Source organism: Labeo rohita, chromosome 8 (genome assembly GCF_022985175.1).
Source record: "Labeo rohita strain BAU-BD-2019 chromosome 8, IGBB_LRoh.1.0, whole genome shotgun sequence".
Classification (NCBI taxonomy): domain Eukaryota; kingdom Metazoa; phylum Chordata; class Actinopteri; order Cypriniformes; family Cyprinidae; genus Labeo; species Labeo rohita.
In genome coordinates, this window is record NC_066876.1 from 24,482,531 (window position 1) to 24,497,060 (window position 14,530).

At 36.7% G+C, this 14,530-nt stretch overlaps 1 protein-coding gene across 1 annotated transcript in view; it reads right to left on the reverse strand.

Annotated features, from left to right (window-relative positions):
* Window positions 1-14,530, reverse strand: part of LOC127169522 (zinc finger protein GLIS1) — a 95,166-nt gene that overhangs the window by 15,862 nt on the left and 64,774 nt on the right. Inside the window, exons 7-9 of the mRNA XM_051116970.1 lie at window positions 12,586-12,696; window positions 11,061-11,229; window positions 2,153-2,309 (exon numbers count right to left, since the gene is read on the reverse strand). Of these exons, the coding sequence (XP_050972927.1) occupies window positions 2,153-2,309; window positions 11,061-11,229; window positions 12,586-12,696 (437 nt within the window). The remainder of the gene's footprint in view (window positions 1-2,152; window positions 2,310-11,060; window positions 11,230-12,585; window positions 12,697-14,530) is intronic.

A 14,530-nucleotide genomic window follows, 5' to 3' on the forward strand; every position in this document is an offset into this window, starting at 1 on the left:
TTCTTTCAGGAATGAATCCTGTGAAAATCTTTATAAGTGAGTCCGTTATTAAGTTACTCAGTGATTAGTTCCACTCATTAGGTCCAGACTCAAACAAGTGACTACATTTAAGAGTGAATCAATGAATCATTAACTTCACTGATTCATTTCCAAACAGAGGCTGAATTCAGCATACTACTTAGTATCTATGCTGTATTTTTTATGGCAAAATCAGTAGTACACTAGTATGCAAGTATGCTATTTATTCTCAATTCAGCCACTAATTCATTCAAGGAAAAAAAACGTGATAATTCAAATGATTAATTCAAAAACACAGATTCATTCTGGAATTAAATAAGTGAAAATCTTCAAGTGAGTCACTTAAAGGGGTTATCGCATGCCCATTTTCCACAAGCTGATATGATTCTTTAGGATCTTAATGAAAAGTCTATAATATACTTTGGTTAAAAATTCTCAATAGTTGTGTAAAACAACACCCTTTTTACCTTGCCAAAATCAGCTCTGCAAAAACCATCTCATTCTGGTCGAGGCTGCTTTAAATGCAAATGAGCTCTGCTCACCCCGCCCCTCTCTTCTCTCTGTGGAGTGACGAGCCTGTTTACTTTAGCCGCATTTAGCCGATAAACTTGCACTTTATTAGGAAAGGCGATCACAAAGATTCATTAAAAAACCCTCTTATACTCACTTCTGCTGTAAGTGAAGCTGGATCATGAATGATTCGCACGAATATAGACGGATATATGTAGATCAGGAGGCGCATTTCATTCACAAACAAATGTAAACTACTGCATCTTCAGCTGCTCAGATGTCAGGAGTCAATGACAACCACTATGTTCATTATTACATCCAGCAACACAACACCTCAGTCGCTCAATCGGAGATATACTTGTGTAACTTACATCCCTGCTCCGGCATCGAAACAAAGAGGGCGGACTGTGACAGCTGATTTAAGGTAAAATGCTCATGTCAATCAACTATCGTGGGAGCGGCCTCTGTGGGTGTGACACCACAACGACAGGCATCTGAGAATGGCTCGATTTGAAAAAGAGGATATTATTTTAGAAATTTTTACAGATTAATTAAAAACCACTGCATGGATTTTTATTATTATAGGGTAGATTTGTACATACACTGCCAACACACTTTAATGTTCAAATAACATGTAAAAGTGAACTTAGCATCCGATGACCCCTTTAATAATTTACTCAATGATTAGTTCAAAACCACTCATTCATGCCAGACTGAAACAAGTTACAGTCTTTAAGAGTGAGTCAATGAATCATTAATTTAACTGATTCCTTCAAAAACAGTGTCTGAATTCAGCGTACTACCTAGTATTTGTACTAATTTTCTTATGTCAAGAACAGCAAGAGTAGTATGCTAGTATGATATTCTCAATTCAACCACTGATTCATTCCAGAGAGAAACAAGTGAATGATTTAAACAGATTAATTCAGGAATTAAACAAGTGAAAATCTTTATAAGTGAGTCAATCAGTAATTTACTCAATAATTAGTTCAAAACCACTTATTCATGTCAGACTGAAACAAGTGACTATTTTTAAGAGTAAATCAATGAATCATTAACTTAACTGATTCATTTAACACATTCGACAGTGGCTTAATTCAGCACTTAGTATTTGTACTAAACTTTTTATGTCAAAAACAGCAGAATGGTATTCCCAATTCAGCCCATGATTCATTCGAGAGAAAAACAAATCTGAGTGAGTCAAATTCACCCAGTTGATTTATTAAAAAGCAGTGATTCATTCAGGATGAAACAAGTGACTACTAAGTGAATCATTCTATACTTACTGTTTAATTAGACTAAAGTATATCCTTTCATCATCATTTTCTCTAAAATTGTTCACAGAGCATATCGCAATGCACAGTGGGATTGCCTATTCCTCAAAGGATCCATGCAATGCCAATTTTGGTCAAAAGGAGATATCTTTAAGAGATATAACAGGGTTTCTGTCACAGCTCACTCAATGGAACAGAGCCAATGAGTGTAACGATGACTACAGTGATATATGTTACTGTGATGACAACCTTCATCCATTCTGACATCATCTACATTGATCTCATCCACCCTGCGTGTATGTTAGAGCAAACTGGGAGTAAATGTGACGCTCGGTGGGTTAGGTACTCACCCTTCCCGGTTGTTCTCGAGGCCAGACAGCGGGGAGAGATGGTGGGGGCTGCCAATGTCGCGGTCCAGGCGGGGCTGCCTGGGGGGCAGGTCAGGTCCAGAAGAGAGCAACTCAAGTGGGGCTCCATTGTGTGTCGTGCTGGAGCCGGCGTACAGGCCTGGAAGACAAACAAAACTAATGCGCAAAACATGCCTGATAAACCTCAAGGAGCCCTCAAGAACGGCACATTGACCAAATTAAATCTCTACAAAACAGCCCTTAATGGCAACAAGCGCTTGTTATGACAACACAAACTCACCAAGGCCCTTTTGGATGAAATTAAATGTTCCTGTTCTGTGCTGTTAGCAATTTACTGTACATGATTTATGTTGCCGTGCGGAATGGATTTGATTGACTGTTGCTGTTTTGAACATAACATCTTTGACAGATTGCTTCAATTTTAATGGAATGGCAGAACTAATAAGTATAGACAGATCTACTTGAAGCTACTTGTATTGAAATGAAAGGAACAGGTAGGCCGGAGCTACAGCCAAGGACACATAACCTTGAAGCGAAAAACAGCGGACGCATCAACTTCATCCACAGTTTATAATGGAAATAACAGTGTAGATCAGAGCTCCAGCTGCTTCAAATGTCATCCCACCATAGATTATACTACCGTGCGCAAACCGGCCCAGACGAAATTCATAGTTGCTCGTTCCGTAAAGGGGCTTCTGCCGTCCCCGGGCTTCTTGTGCAGCCTGAGAGACTGACAGGCGGACACTGTTCCCGGTTGCTCCGCCTGTTAATGTGCTCCTCTGAATTTGCCCGGTAATTGTTTTCCCAGAATCCCTCTGGAGGGACGGCGGCTCGACCCAGCACCCCGTTCTCTTTGTGCTCCTCTTCAACTGCTTTACGGTGGAAGCGGGGCCCATCTGACAGTTTTCTGAACTGGTTACAAACTTGATTCATTACCCGAAATCATCAATCAAAGTCCTTAAATGCTTTCCCCTTTAGCCCTAACATCTGCTACCAGACTGGGAAGCATTCAACAAGTAATGGCCATGATTGCTTTAGTTGTTATCTGCTGGAGAGAGGGAAGGGGTGCACCAAGAGGCAGAATCAGACTCTAATCGCTGAGAGTGATCGTAAATAATAATAAAAAAAAAAATCAGTACATTCATTGATTAACATGCATGTTCAATAGTTGGTGCAGGTTTTTGAGTGTATTCTAATTGTGACAGTGTTTTTTTGTAACTTGTAAAAATTCTTTTATTAAGGAATTTTCTAATTAGATTTTTTTTCTATCACACAAATGCACTTACATTTATTAAAAGTTATACATATTTGACCCTGAAGCACAAAACCAGCCTTAAGCAGCACAGGTATATTTGTAGCAATAGCCAAAAATACATTGTATGGGTCAAAATTAACGATTTTTCTTTTATGCCAAAAATCATTAGGATATTAAGTAAAGATCATGTTCCATGATGATATTTTGTAAATTTCCTATCGTAAATATATTAAAACTTAATTTTTGAATTTTTGAATTCTAAGAACTTCATTTGGACAAATTTAGGTGGGATTTTCTCAATATTTAGATTTTTTTGCACCCCCATCTTAACAAACCATACATCAATGAAAAGCTTATTAAATCTCAATTTTTAAAAAAATACCTTTATGCATGGTTTTGTCCAGGGTCACATATTATTTCAAGAATTATACAAATATAATATGTATTGCTTGTATTATTGCACTTTTATTTATTTTAGTTTAAAAAAAATAAATAAATAAAACAATAAACTAAATAATAAAATGTGATAATACCATTATATTTTAAAATAAAAGTTTTAAATAAAAATACAATTATTTTATATTAAACCTAAAAATTAAATGCTAATATGTACTTTTTCCCTTTTTTTTTTAGAAGGATATGAATATGAATTTTCATCAATTCAAACCTAAAATCAGCAAGCTTTTATTTTGGCAGGTTGCCGGTGAGTAAGTATGTGTGCTACCGGGTTTAGCGCTGCTGAGTGAAAAGCTTAAGTGAAGTGCATCAGTAAATTAAATAATGAAATGTCACAGTTTTCGGTTTGAATGGAAATCTTACACAGTTATATAGTTAGTCCACATAAGACAGTGAGTGTTCATTAACAGCTGTCAATCATGTCGGTACAAATGAGCGGTTTGAACTTATTTACAACCCCCTTTTTTTTTAATTTTGGTTGGGCTTGCACACCATTTATGTGCATCCTTGTATGTATATATATATATATATATATGCACTAAACACTAAAATTACATAAATCAGCAATGTATAATTACGACAAGATTAGCATATGTTTAAGCAGCCATAGAGATTGCACAAAATTGTATGGAGCAGCCAAACGCAAACTACACAAAGACACAACGCAGGACTAGAACACACTTTATATGTGCAAATTACAAAATGACAGAGGTGCCCGCTCTCCACTTAGCTTTTCTTTTTCTACTGGCCCCGGAACAAAGCATAGGGAGAGGCAGAAACATCAGGAACATTAAATGCAGGCATCTTGGCCAGATCCAACCACAACTTCTCCTCTAAACAAGAACAAACAGCCACAGTAACATAACAGGTCCTTCAGGCTAAAGACATTTGCACATTGAAGCAACAACTTATCCCCTTTGAACCGAGCGAATGAGAGAGCCGGTGTAAGCCAGGACGTCTATTTTTCCCTGGCACACGTTGGCAGCGATTTACGCTGTTCCAGTGCAAAGTGTGTTTTGTACAAGGATGCTTTAATGATGGGGAGTTTTGCAATTGTCCTTTAAATTACTCTCACACGGACATTTAAGGTCTGTTCTACCTTTCTCCTGCATGAATTTCTGCTCTTAAAGAAATAGTTCACATAAAAATCAAAACTCTGTCATCATTTACTAACAGGTCATTCAAAACCTGTCCAACTAACATTCTTCCACAGAATTCTGAAGATGACATTTTAAAGAGTGTTTTCCATGCTCTGGTTTTTCTGTGCAATTGCGATTAAATGGTTCAAAACATGCTGGAAAAAATGCATCAGCATAGTAAAGGTGGTCCGTATGCTATGTTTTAGACATGAAACGCCTGAGAAACAGACGGAAATTAAGTCATTAATCATTGACAACTGGGTTTACTGGAGGTAAGGCTGCACAATTTGGAAAAAAAAATGTTTATCACATTAAAATGTGATAAAAATGCATACTATGCTTGTTTGTAGATATGCACAACAAAATGATAATAGAATATCATTATTTAATATTATTAATACAATTAATATATAATAATTTAATACAATTAATAGTAACAATAATAATAATTACCGTTGTTATATTAAATAAAAATATTTTATATTAATATTTAATATAATAATAATAACTATTATTATTATCGCAAGTTATTCTTCTTACAAGTTTGGAAAGAAAGTTGATTTTACATGTTGCATTTATCAGTAATTAAAGGTTATCAGTAAATAAAAACTTAAATTTCAGTCTGTTTCTCACAAAAAAAAAAAAAAATCATCTGGTTTTCAGAAGACCAGAATATAGTCACATGGATCACATTTATGATACTTTAATGGTGCGTTCACATGGTGCTTTTTGAAGCCTGAATGCTTCAATCCTTATTCATTTTAATTGCATAGATGAGAGAGAGCAACACAGTTTTCAGAAAGTTTCCTTATGTGTTCCATGAAAGAAAAAAGTATTGGGATGACATAAATGTTTGTAAATGATAACAGAATTTTCATTTTAGGGTGAACTGTTCTTTCAGTATTTTAGTTTTGCTTTTTCATGAAATCTCCTCTACATTATGTGCAGCATTATGACAAGAATAAGCAGAAGAACATGAAGAATTACTTACAGTGAGAACCATAACTACTGTGTTGTAACTAATGCAAAGCAAACTAAATACAAAACATGCAAAACCTTAACCTCTGACCTCCCTCCCTAAATCAAAGAGTCATGAGTCATAGTAGGGTATTTTAAGGTAAGTGTCCTCTAGCTCCGATTTAGCGTGAATTGCATAACATTGGAAGTAGCATGGGAAAATTCACATCTAACGCAGATCGTGCATTGCAGCTGTTTGCAATATTATCATAGCATATGGTCTTCATAACATTACAATCCCCTTTATTCTGTCATGTCCATTTGAGCTGTTAAATCGTAGCTTATTGGTTTTGGATCACATAAATGGTTCTGCAAGTGAACGTACACTTAAACACATCTGGGTTTTGGTACATTCTAGGGTGGAGGGAACAATCCTCTACCCATCTCTACAAAACATCCCAGGATACATAAATTAGACAGCACATATGCTCCTACAAAAACAAGCAGTAATGGATTCTATAGACCAAGATATACAATCATGTCTCTCAAGGTTTAGAAAGCAGCATTTAATCTCACAAGTTAAAGTATAAAATTACTATCAACATAACCGTTAGAATCATTTACGTAATTATTTAAAAACATTTCAGATATTATTATTAGGATCATTCAAACATATTTAAAGTTAGATTCAGAAGAAAACATGAGTGGTGACCGTCTAAAACTCACATCGCAATGCTTGGGGTTTGCTATGTGGTTGCAGCGTGTTCCAAAAAATAGACCAAAAAAGTAATAAAAAGCAGTGTGAGGCCCATGTATATGGGATACTTTTCATTGCCCTTTTTAATATCCGCCAGGTTAAAATTGATACTATGCATATATTATCCATCCTAAATAGTATGCAAAATTAAAATTAGTGTGTCCCAATTTGTAAAAAGCTTAATTGTGTACTCCAAAAGTGTTTCTAGTTCAAATTTGAGGATGCAGATTCTTGCACTCTCTAATGGCTAATATTGCCCACAACTCATTGCATATGAGTATTCAGTTAAAATACAACCATGAACAAAAGGTGTTAAAAACTACAAATACTGGGGACATAATGTGACAGTTAAAGCGACAGTTCACCCAAAAAAAAAAGTTCGGTCATACTCACCCTCATGTTGTTCCAAACCCGTAAAACCTTTGTTCATCTTTAGAACACAAATTAAGATATTTTTATCTTTCTGACCCTGCATAGACAGAAACGTATTTACCATGTTCAAGGCCCAGAAAGGTAGTAAGAACATCGTTAAAATAATCCATGTGACATCAGTGGTTCAACCGTAATTTTATGAAGCTATAAGAATATTTTTTGTGTGCAAAGAAAACAAAAATAATGACTTTGTTCAACAACTCTTTCTTTTCCGTCTCAGTCTTCTACACAACAGGACCACGACTCTCCAAATGTGGATGAAAGATCCACAGCAGATCAATGTGCTACATAATTTCTTTATAACATAGAAAATTAAATTAAACAGAACATAAATGTGATAACATGACTGACAGGGCAGTTTAAACAGTGACAAAAATGTACGTAAGTGACAGAACGGTTTGTTTAAAACACAATTATGACAAAGCACTTTTCTGTTACACACTCAAAAATATGTACTATTTCTTCACTAAAAGAATACACACTTTCAGGGCATAATATAAGTAGGCAAACTGGGATGCAGCATTATAGTAACAAGCCACTTGACTTGAGATACCAGCGTTTATAATAAAAACAGAGCCAGAGAGTTTAATTCTCATGGTATGAGCAAAAATAATAGTGATGCTTGTTTTAGCGAGCACCACTAATTACAATCGCAATCCATGATTGAAACTTAAAGGTATAGTTTATCCAAAAATTTACTCTCCCTCAAGCCATCCTAGGTGTATATGACTTTCTTCTTTCAGACAAATACAATCAGAGTGGTATTAAAAAATATCTTGGTTCTTCCAAGCTTTATAATGGCAGTGGGTAGTGATCCAGATTTTAAAGCAAAATAAAGTGCATCCATCCATCATAAAAAGTACTCCACTTGGCTCCGGGGGGTTAATAAAGGCTTTCTGAAGTGAATCGATGCATTTGTGTTTAAGAAAAATATTTAACAACTTAATCAATAAATCTCTAGTTTCCGCTAACTGTCGTACGCATGTTCATGAGAGAGAGAGAGAGTGGCGTTCCAGATATAGGACGTAGGCTTAGCATTAGCTCTGGTGAGAAAATGCTAGTCTCTTGAAAACCAAGTTTTGTTTACAGCAAAAGAAAATCACTCTTGTCTTATATCAAAATCCTCCAACATGTTATTTTATTTGCAAATCCTAGTTTTGTACTTCTAATTCCAGACTGGTGTTTTGTTTTGATCCCTCCTCTGCACTTCTGCATTTGTCACCGTGTTCGCATACGTCAAAAACTACAGAATACACAAGAGGTGTCACTCCTACAGTTTTGACCAGCAAGTAATTTCGTCTTTTTGTTTTAATGTTTAATTAACATTGAGACAGATCTATATTAACACCTACTGTAACGCATGGATCTAATATAATGTTACACATCAGATTTTTCCCCACCATTAACTAAACGGTCATGTAAGACAACAGATTATGTTTGTGTGTATCTCACCAAGACATATTTCGCAATAATGTACTTTATAGGGAGATCGAGTGTATTCGGAAAGGCACGTCTTATGCAAGCGCTTTGCAAATGTCAGTCAGTGCAATTGTTTTGTTTTTATCAGCATGGGTTTGACTTATGTCACTGAGATTTCGATGTGAATTTTCACAAAGCAGAAATGCTGCGCAGCAATAGACCTACAACTTGTGGTGAAAAGCAGCAGCAAAAGTGAGCAGAGAAAAAGGTACTCCTCTCAGAAAAAGAAGTAATAAAGATCATTTTAGATGGTAAATTACTATTTGGGCATTGGGATCGCTAGAAAAAAGCTTAACCCTTGTGTGTCAATAAAGAGAAATTACACACAGGTCCTTAGTGGACAAAAATGTACAAAATGTCAATGTCAAAAAGATGTCATAAAAATTTGAAATTACAGAGCACAGACTTATGTTTGGTCTCATTTTAAAGAAGACCCATGGCAGATTATTGTTGAAGTAGAAAAAGTTTAAAAAGTAAAACCAAAAAAAAGTTATAGAGGTTTAAGTTTATGAAAATGTTTTATGAACAATATATATTTCATGAAATAGGTTGAAATCTAAACTTGCTAGAAAATCAAAGCCTGAAATCTAAACAAGTTGTATTCCAAATCTGAGGTTGATATCTTAAAAAATGAGCTTTCAGTAAGATTTTGTTTTGGGCGCAGTACCAGATTTTCCTCATTAGGTGCCAGCGAAACTGCACTGGCGCACACAGTGGTTGGATTTGTGATTTGCAGTATTTTTTCTCTCTCAAATATTACGAGAACACAAATGCACACACGCACAATTTTTTTGAGACACACATACAAACCACACTCTGACATCCATACCAACACACACACACAATAGCTGCATTATTTATCGAATTGGCTCTATAATATGCAGAAGCAGAAAACAGGAATAAAGCAAGTATTTGCTTTATAGGCCATACCTGAAAAAATGGCACCATCTGGTAAAAAATAGTAAAAAAATAAATTTGAAAAGCCTGTTAACAAAAAATGCATCATTTTACAGTTAAATGGCACTGCAATTAAAAATTGCAGTTTTAATGGGTTTCAATGGGGAAATTTTTGTCCTTAAGGTCCCAAGAGGGACCTTGTACCTAGTGCAAAATAGATTTATTAAAAGGAAATAGGGGTGAAATAGTAAAATTCCAATAAAAATACACACATGTGCCAAAATTTATGCAGCTGGCAATAACACAGTCAAAATGATTAACTGAAAAAAAAAAAACTGACATGGACAAAAATGTCCAAAAGGTTGCACAAGGGTTAATGAACTAATTTTTGTGAAAACCTCAAATTCAACCAAAACGAACATTTTTCACTTCCAACTAATCTTTCCAGCCTGTGTCTCTATTTAACAACATTAACTTATAATAGTGAAAACTTATAATAGTGAAAGACGTCTTCCCTCACGTAGATTGTATGTTTTCTAGCTGTATGTTGTGCTTACATTCAATAAGGAAAGGAAAGGAAAGGATATGACATGTGGCCAAGAATGGTGACCCATGCTTGGAATTTGTGCTCTGCATTTAAACCATCCAAGTGCACACACACAGTAGTGAACACACACACAACGTGAACACACACCTGGAGCAGTGGGCAGCCATATTGCTATTGCTGTGGTGCCCGGGGAGCAGTTGGGGGTTCGGTGCTATAATAATCACGTCTTTGCATTGGCTCAAACTGATTTGCAGAAATCAAAACGAGAGTCCCACTCGCTGTGAAGCCACTTCCCACCAACCGCTTCTCTGATGTATTATCGCAAAAGAGAATTGTATTGTTGGCCCCCTAGTGCTCAGGGCTCTGGACTGCGCCCATGTTGCCCATTAGAACAACGCGACCCTGGGAGCTATACTTGCATGCCCGAGAAGAGTTTCAAATATGGCCGCTGAGTGAAATGACTTGTCTTAAAGGAACTTTTGCTTACGTCTTACATCATCCACTGAAACGCCTCTCTCTTTTGAATGCGTGAACGACAGTTAGCGGCAGCTAGAGATTATGGTTTATAAAGTTGTAAATAAGGATATTTTTCTTACAGAAATGCATTGATTCGCTTCAGAAAGCCATTATTAATCCCCCGGAGCTGTGTGGAGTACTTTTTATGATGGATGGACGCAATTTATTTTGCTTCAAAATCTAGATCTCTACCCACTGCCATTAAAAAGTTTCAAAAAGCCAGTACATTTTTAAATATAACTCTGATTGTATTCGTCTGAAAGAATAAAGTCATATACATTTAGGATGGCTTGAGATTGAGTAAATCATAGGGTAATTTTCATTTTTGTGTGAACTATGCCTTTAATATCCATTCCTCCATTCCATCTGATTTCTTCATTATACCTCACCCACTTCACATCACTGTCAAATCACTGTCAAAAGAAAGTGCATAAAGAAGATAAAGTAGGCTGTACCTGTGAATATCTCCTGCCCGAGCGCTGGGGAACGGCCTTCTTTCCCATTCAGAGAGTGCTGAGAGGTGGCAGGACAGTGGGGATGCTGGGAAGGGGCGGGGCCATGCAGATGCTGCATTGACAGACATTCGCTCAGGGCATCTGATTCTAAATGGGGGCAGGCCCTTAGCTGTCAATCAAAACGATAACCAATTAAAAGATTAGGCAATAAAAATGTAATTCTGTTGCACATTATAAACATGTGGAACGTCTGTTCCAGAGTGTGATGGAGTGAGAAGAGTCACGCTTGTGTAAAATGGACTGGCCCCAAACAAAAGTAATAAATAATTATAATAAAAAAACACATCAGTAACTGTGGTGACATCCCACACCAGCCAGCAAAGGAAATGACAAGCTTAGAGAGGCACGATTTTTCACCGCAAACAGGAACCTTTGATTGGAAACATGAGGGGATGAGGGGAAGACATACCCCACATACACATCCATCGCCTCGAGTACAGGTTGGGATGTCACGTTGCCGGCTACAAAGAAGTGGAGGGGTCTCTTTCACTGGTGAGATTAGCATGCAAAGCTGATTTTTCCCTCCGTAAGGCAACAAAATCAAAGTTTTGGCAGTAATCATGTTATATGCGACATTTGTTTAGAGTTTGAGAGTCATATGTGTTTAGGATTTTACTTTGAAAGCTCAGATTGTAGCATGGAATTATGTTTAACTGGAAAATTTTCTTCGGTCACATGATTTCGTGGACTGAATCTGGAGGCGATTCATCGCAATAAACAATAACCAATAACCGAAATGAGCCGTGACGTGCAACTTGAATGTGTTATGTTATTTTAATTCCAATGCAATTAAGATTTTCAAAATAAGAGCTCACAAACTTGTGAATTAGAAATAAAACAAACACGTTTGAATTAGACATGAAGCGGCTGCAGCTCTCGAATATTACAAAAGAGCACAAACCACACGTTCCTCAGATGAGACGCTGGTCCAAAACTCCCAGCCATTCGTCAAACGTTTTGGTGCTTTGCCGCAACGTGCTATAACAGGCGTCGCTCGCGATAGATGGAGTGGGAGTGTTTGTTTGACATCGGCCCACAACATCTGGCCACTGGGGTATAGCGCTGCACAGGTTATTAACAATGGTACACGCTCACATGTGTTTCCGCTTACAACGGCAAGCAAGAAGAACGCATCAGTCAGCTGTCGTTTAGACCAGTGCAACAATGAGGCCATTCTGCTTATAATTACCCACTTTAATGAGGAATGCACTCTTCACCATGTAGATGCTGAAATGTGGTCAGAGTTGATCTATTGTTGGGGAAATGATTTTCAAAGACAAACCTAACTAGAACCAACTGCACCAAGCCGTGAAAAAGACACAAGTGACCATGAAAGATATCTACTAGAAATGTTTCTCAAGGCCGATGGCGAGAGCCAAAGAGCTAATTGTACTCTGATGTGTTGATTTGTACAGAGAAAAATTTACAAAAGAGAGAAAGTGACATGAGACATTTTTATCCTTACCTTCCTACGCACCTGCTGCTCTTTGGCCGAGTGGATCTTCACATGCTTGCGGAGGGAGCTGGGGTCTGTGTAGCGTTTAGTGCAGCCAGGGATCTGACACGCATATGGTTTCTGAAACAGGAAATGCACAATGAGTCTGAGAATCGTGATTATATGCAGTTTAGCCACAAAGAAGACACAGAAACACACTGCTATGGACACGCAGACCACAAAATTATTATATTATGACAGCATTTGTAATTGAGTAGATATAATTATAGTTCATAACAGACATTAAATGCAGTGCACAACATTTATGAACAGACATGGAAACTAAAAATACATGACAATTTAGACAAGCAACTATTTTGAACTCTCAAAATAAATGTTGTGTTTTTAAAATTGAAAGTATATTTAAAGTCATTAAATCTGCATTAAATTGCTAAATATAAAACATAAAAAATGTGTGTGGAAACTGGGACTGAAACTTGAATTTAAATCTGAACATTTTATGTAAATACATAATAATAATAAAATATTTAATATTCTGCACTATTTATACAGGTAGGTTATTAATACAGGTGTCAATACACAAATTTGGGTAACACTTTACAATAAGGTGCCATTTGTTAATATTAACATGAACAAACAATGAATACATTTATTACACTATTTATTAATCTGTTAATGTTAGTTAATAAAAATACACATTCATTGTTTGTGATTTTAATAATGCATTAGTAAATGCTGACATTAACATTACTAAGATTAATAAATGCTGTAGAAGTATTGTTCAATTTTAGTTCATGTTAACTAATATAGTTAACTAATGTGCATTACCCAAACTTGTTCTTTCTTCTTCTTTAAATTTGTGGTAAATTGGACAAAAATGTCAAAAAAAATTAACTTTTGAAACCCACTGCATACTTTTTTTCTATAATCAGCCTTAATATTCACTTTTAAATTGAATGTAAATGGACAAACACAAGTGCAATAACTTCTTATTTTGAGAGCTTATAAATAGTCAAAGTTCAAGAGGAAAGACAGTATCCTACCTTTTAGCTGAGAGGACATAGGTAGAAGAAAAGAAGAATACAGATTGTTTGGTAAATGTCAGACAGGCATACAGGTACTGTACAAAAACTCATTTACTGCTTTACAGGTAACAGACTACTCTGTCAGTTTTGAAGTTGAAGTACTTAAACATGTATATTTTAAGTTATATATATATCAGTGTACCCATTATTCTCACTGGTAAACTTACTGAAACACTCTTTCTCTCAGTCCAAAACATGCAGAGGTGATTTTCTCCCATGCATTTTACACTGCTCTTTTTTCTAAAACAGAGGCAGTCATTAAAGTGAAAGTGGATAGGCTTCCTTTATTAGCTCTCTTTTCCTACCTTCCCTCGTTCTCTAAATAACGCTGTTTTTACAAGCCGCTTGCGGGGCAGCTCGTCTCTGCGCATTTATTTGTTTTCACTGTGCAATGCCATATAATCCCCCTGCCGTCTAAACGCACTGAAAACAGAAAACGAGAAAGCTTAGGAATGGAAAAAAGAAAAAAGGCCGTCAAGAATAAATATCATTACAGTCGGAGTGATTTTTTCACTGTATATGAGGCGTGTGGGAAGGCTGTGACAGGGCGCACAGGCGAGTTAATGTGCAGCGCTGGGCATCTGGAGTCGGGGGGCTAATTGGCCATGGCAGCGTGGCGGTAGCGCAGCGCGGGAGCTGTGCTGCGATGTGATACAGCGCAGGGTTTTTGCCAGTTAGTGAGGAATTACTAAGTCAAGCTTTCCCTGGCCTTTGTTTTTCCTCACATTGTTGGAGTGGGATGCAAGACGGGCCTGCCTCTCTCTCTGTTTCTTTTTCTATCTCTCTCTGCCATGTGTCGTTGCTATCACAAACGGAGCATGGTGTTAAACGACGTATGATATAACGTGTTTCCCCTCATCGACCCATAG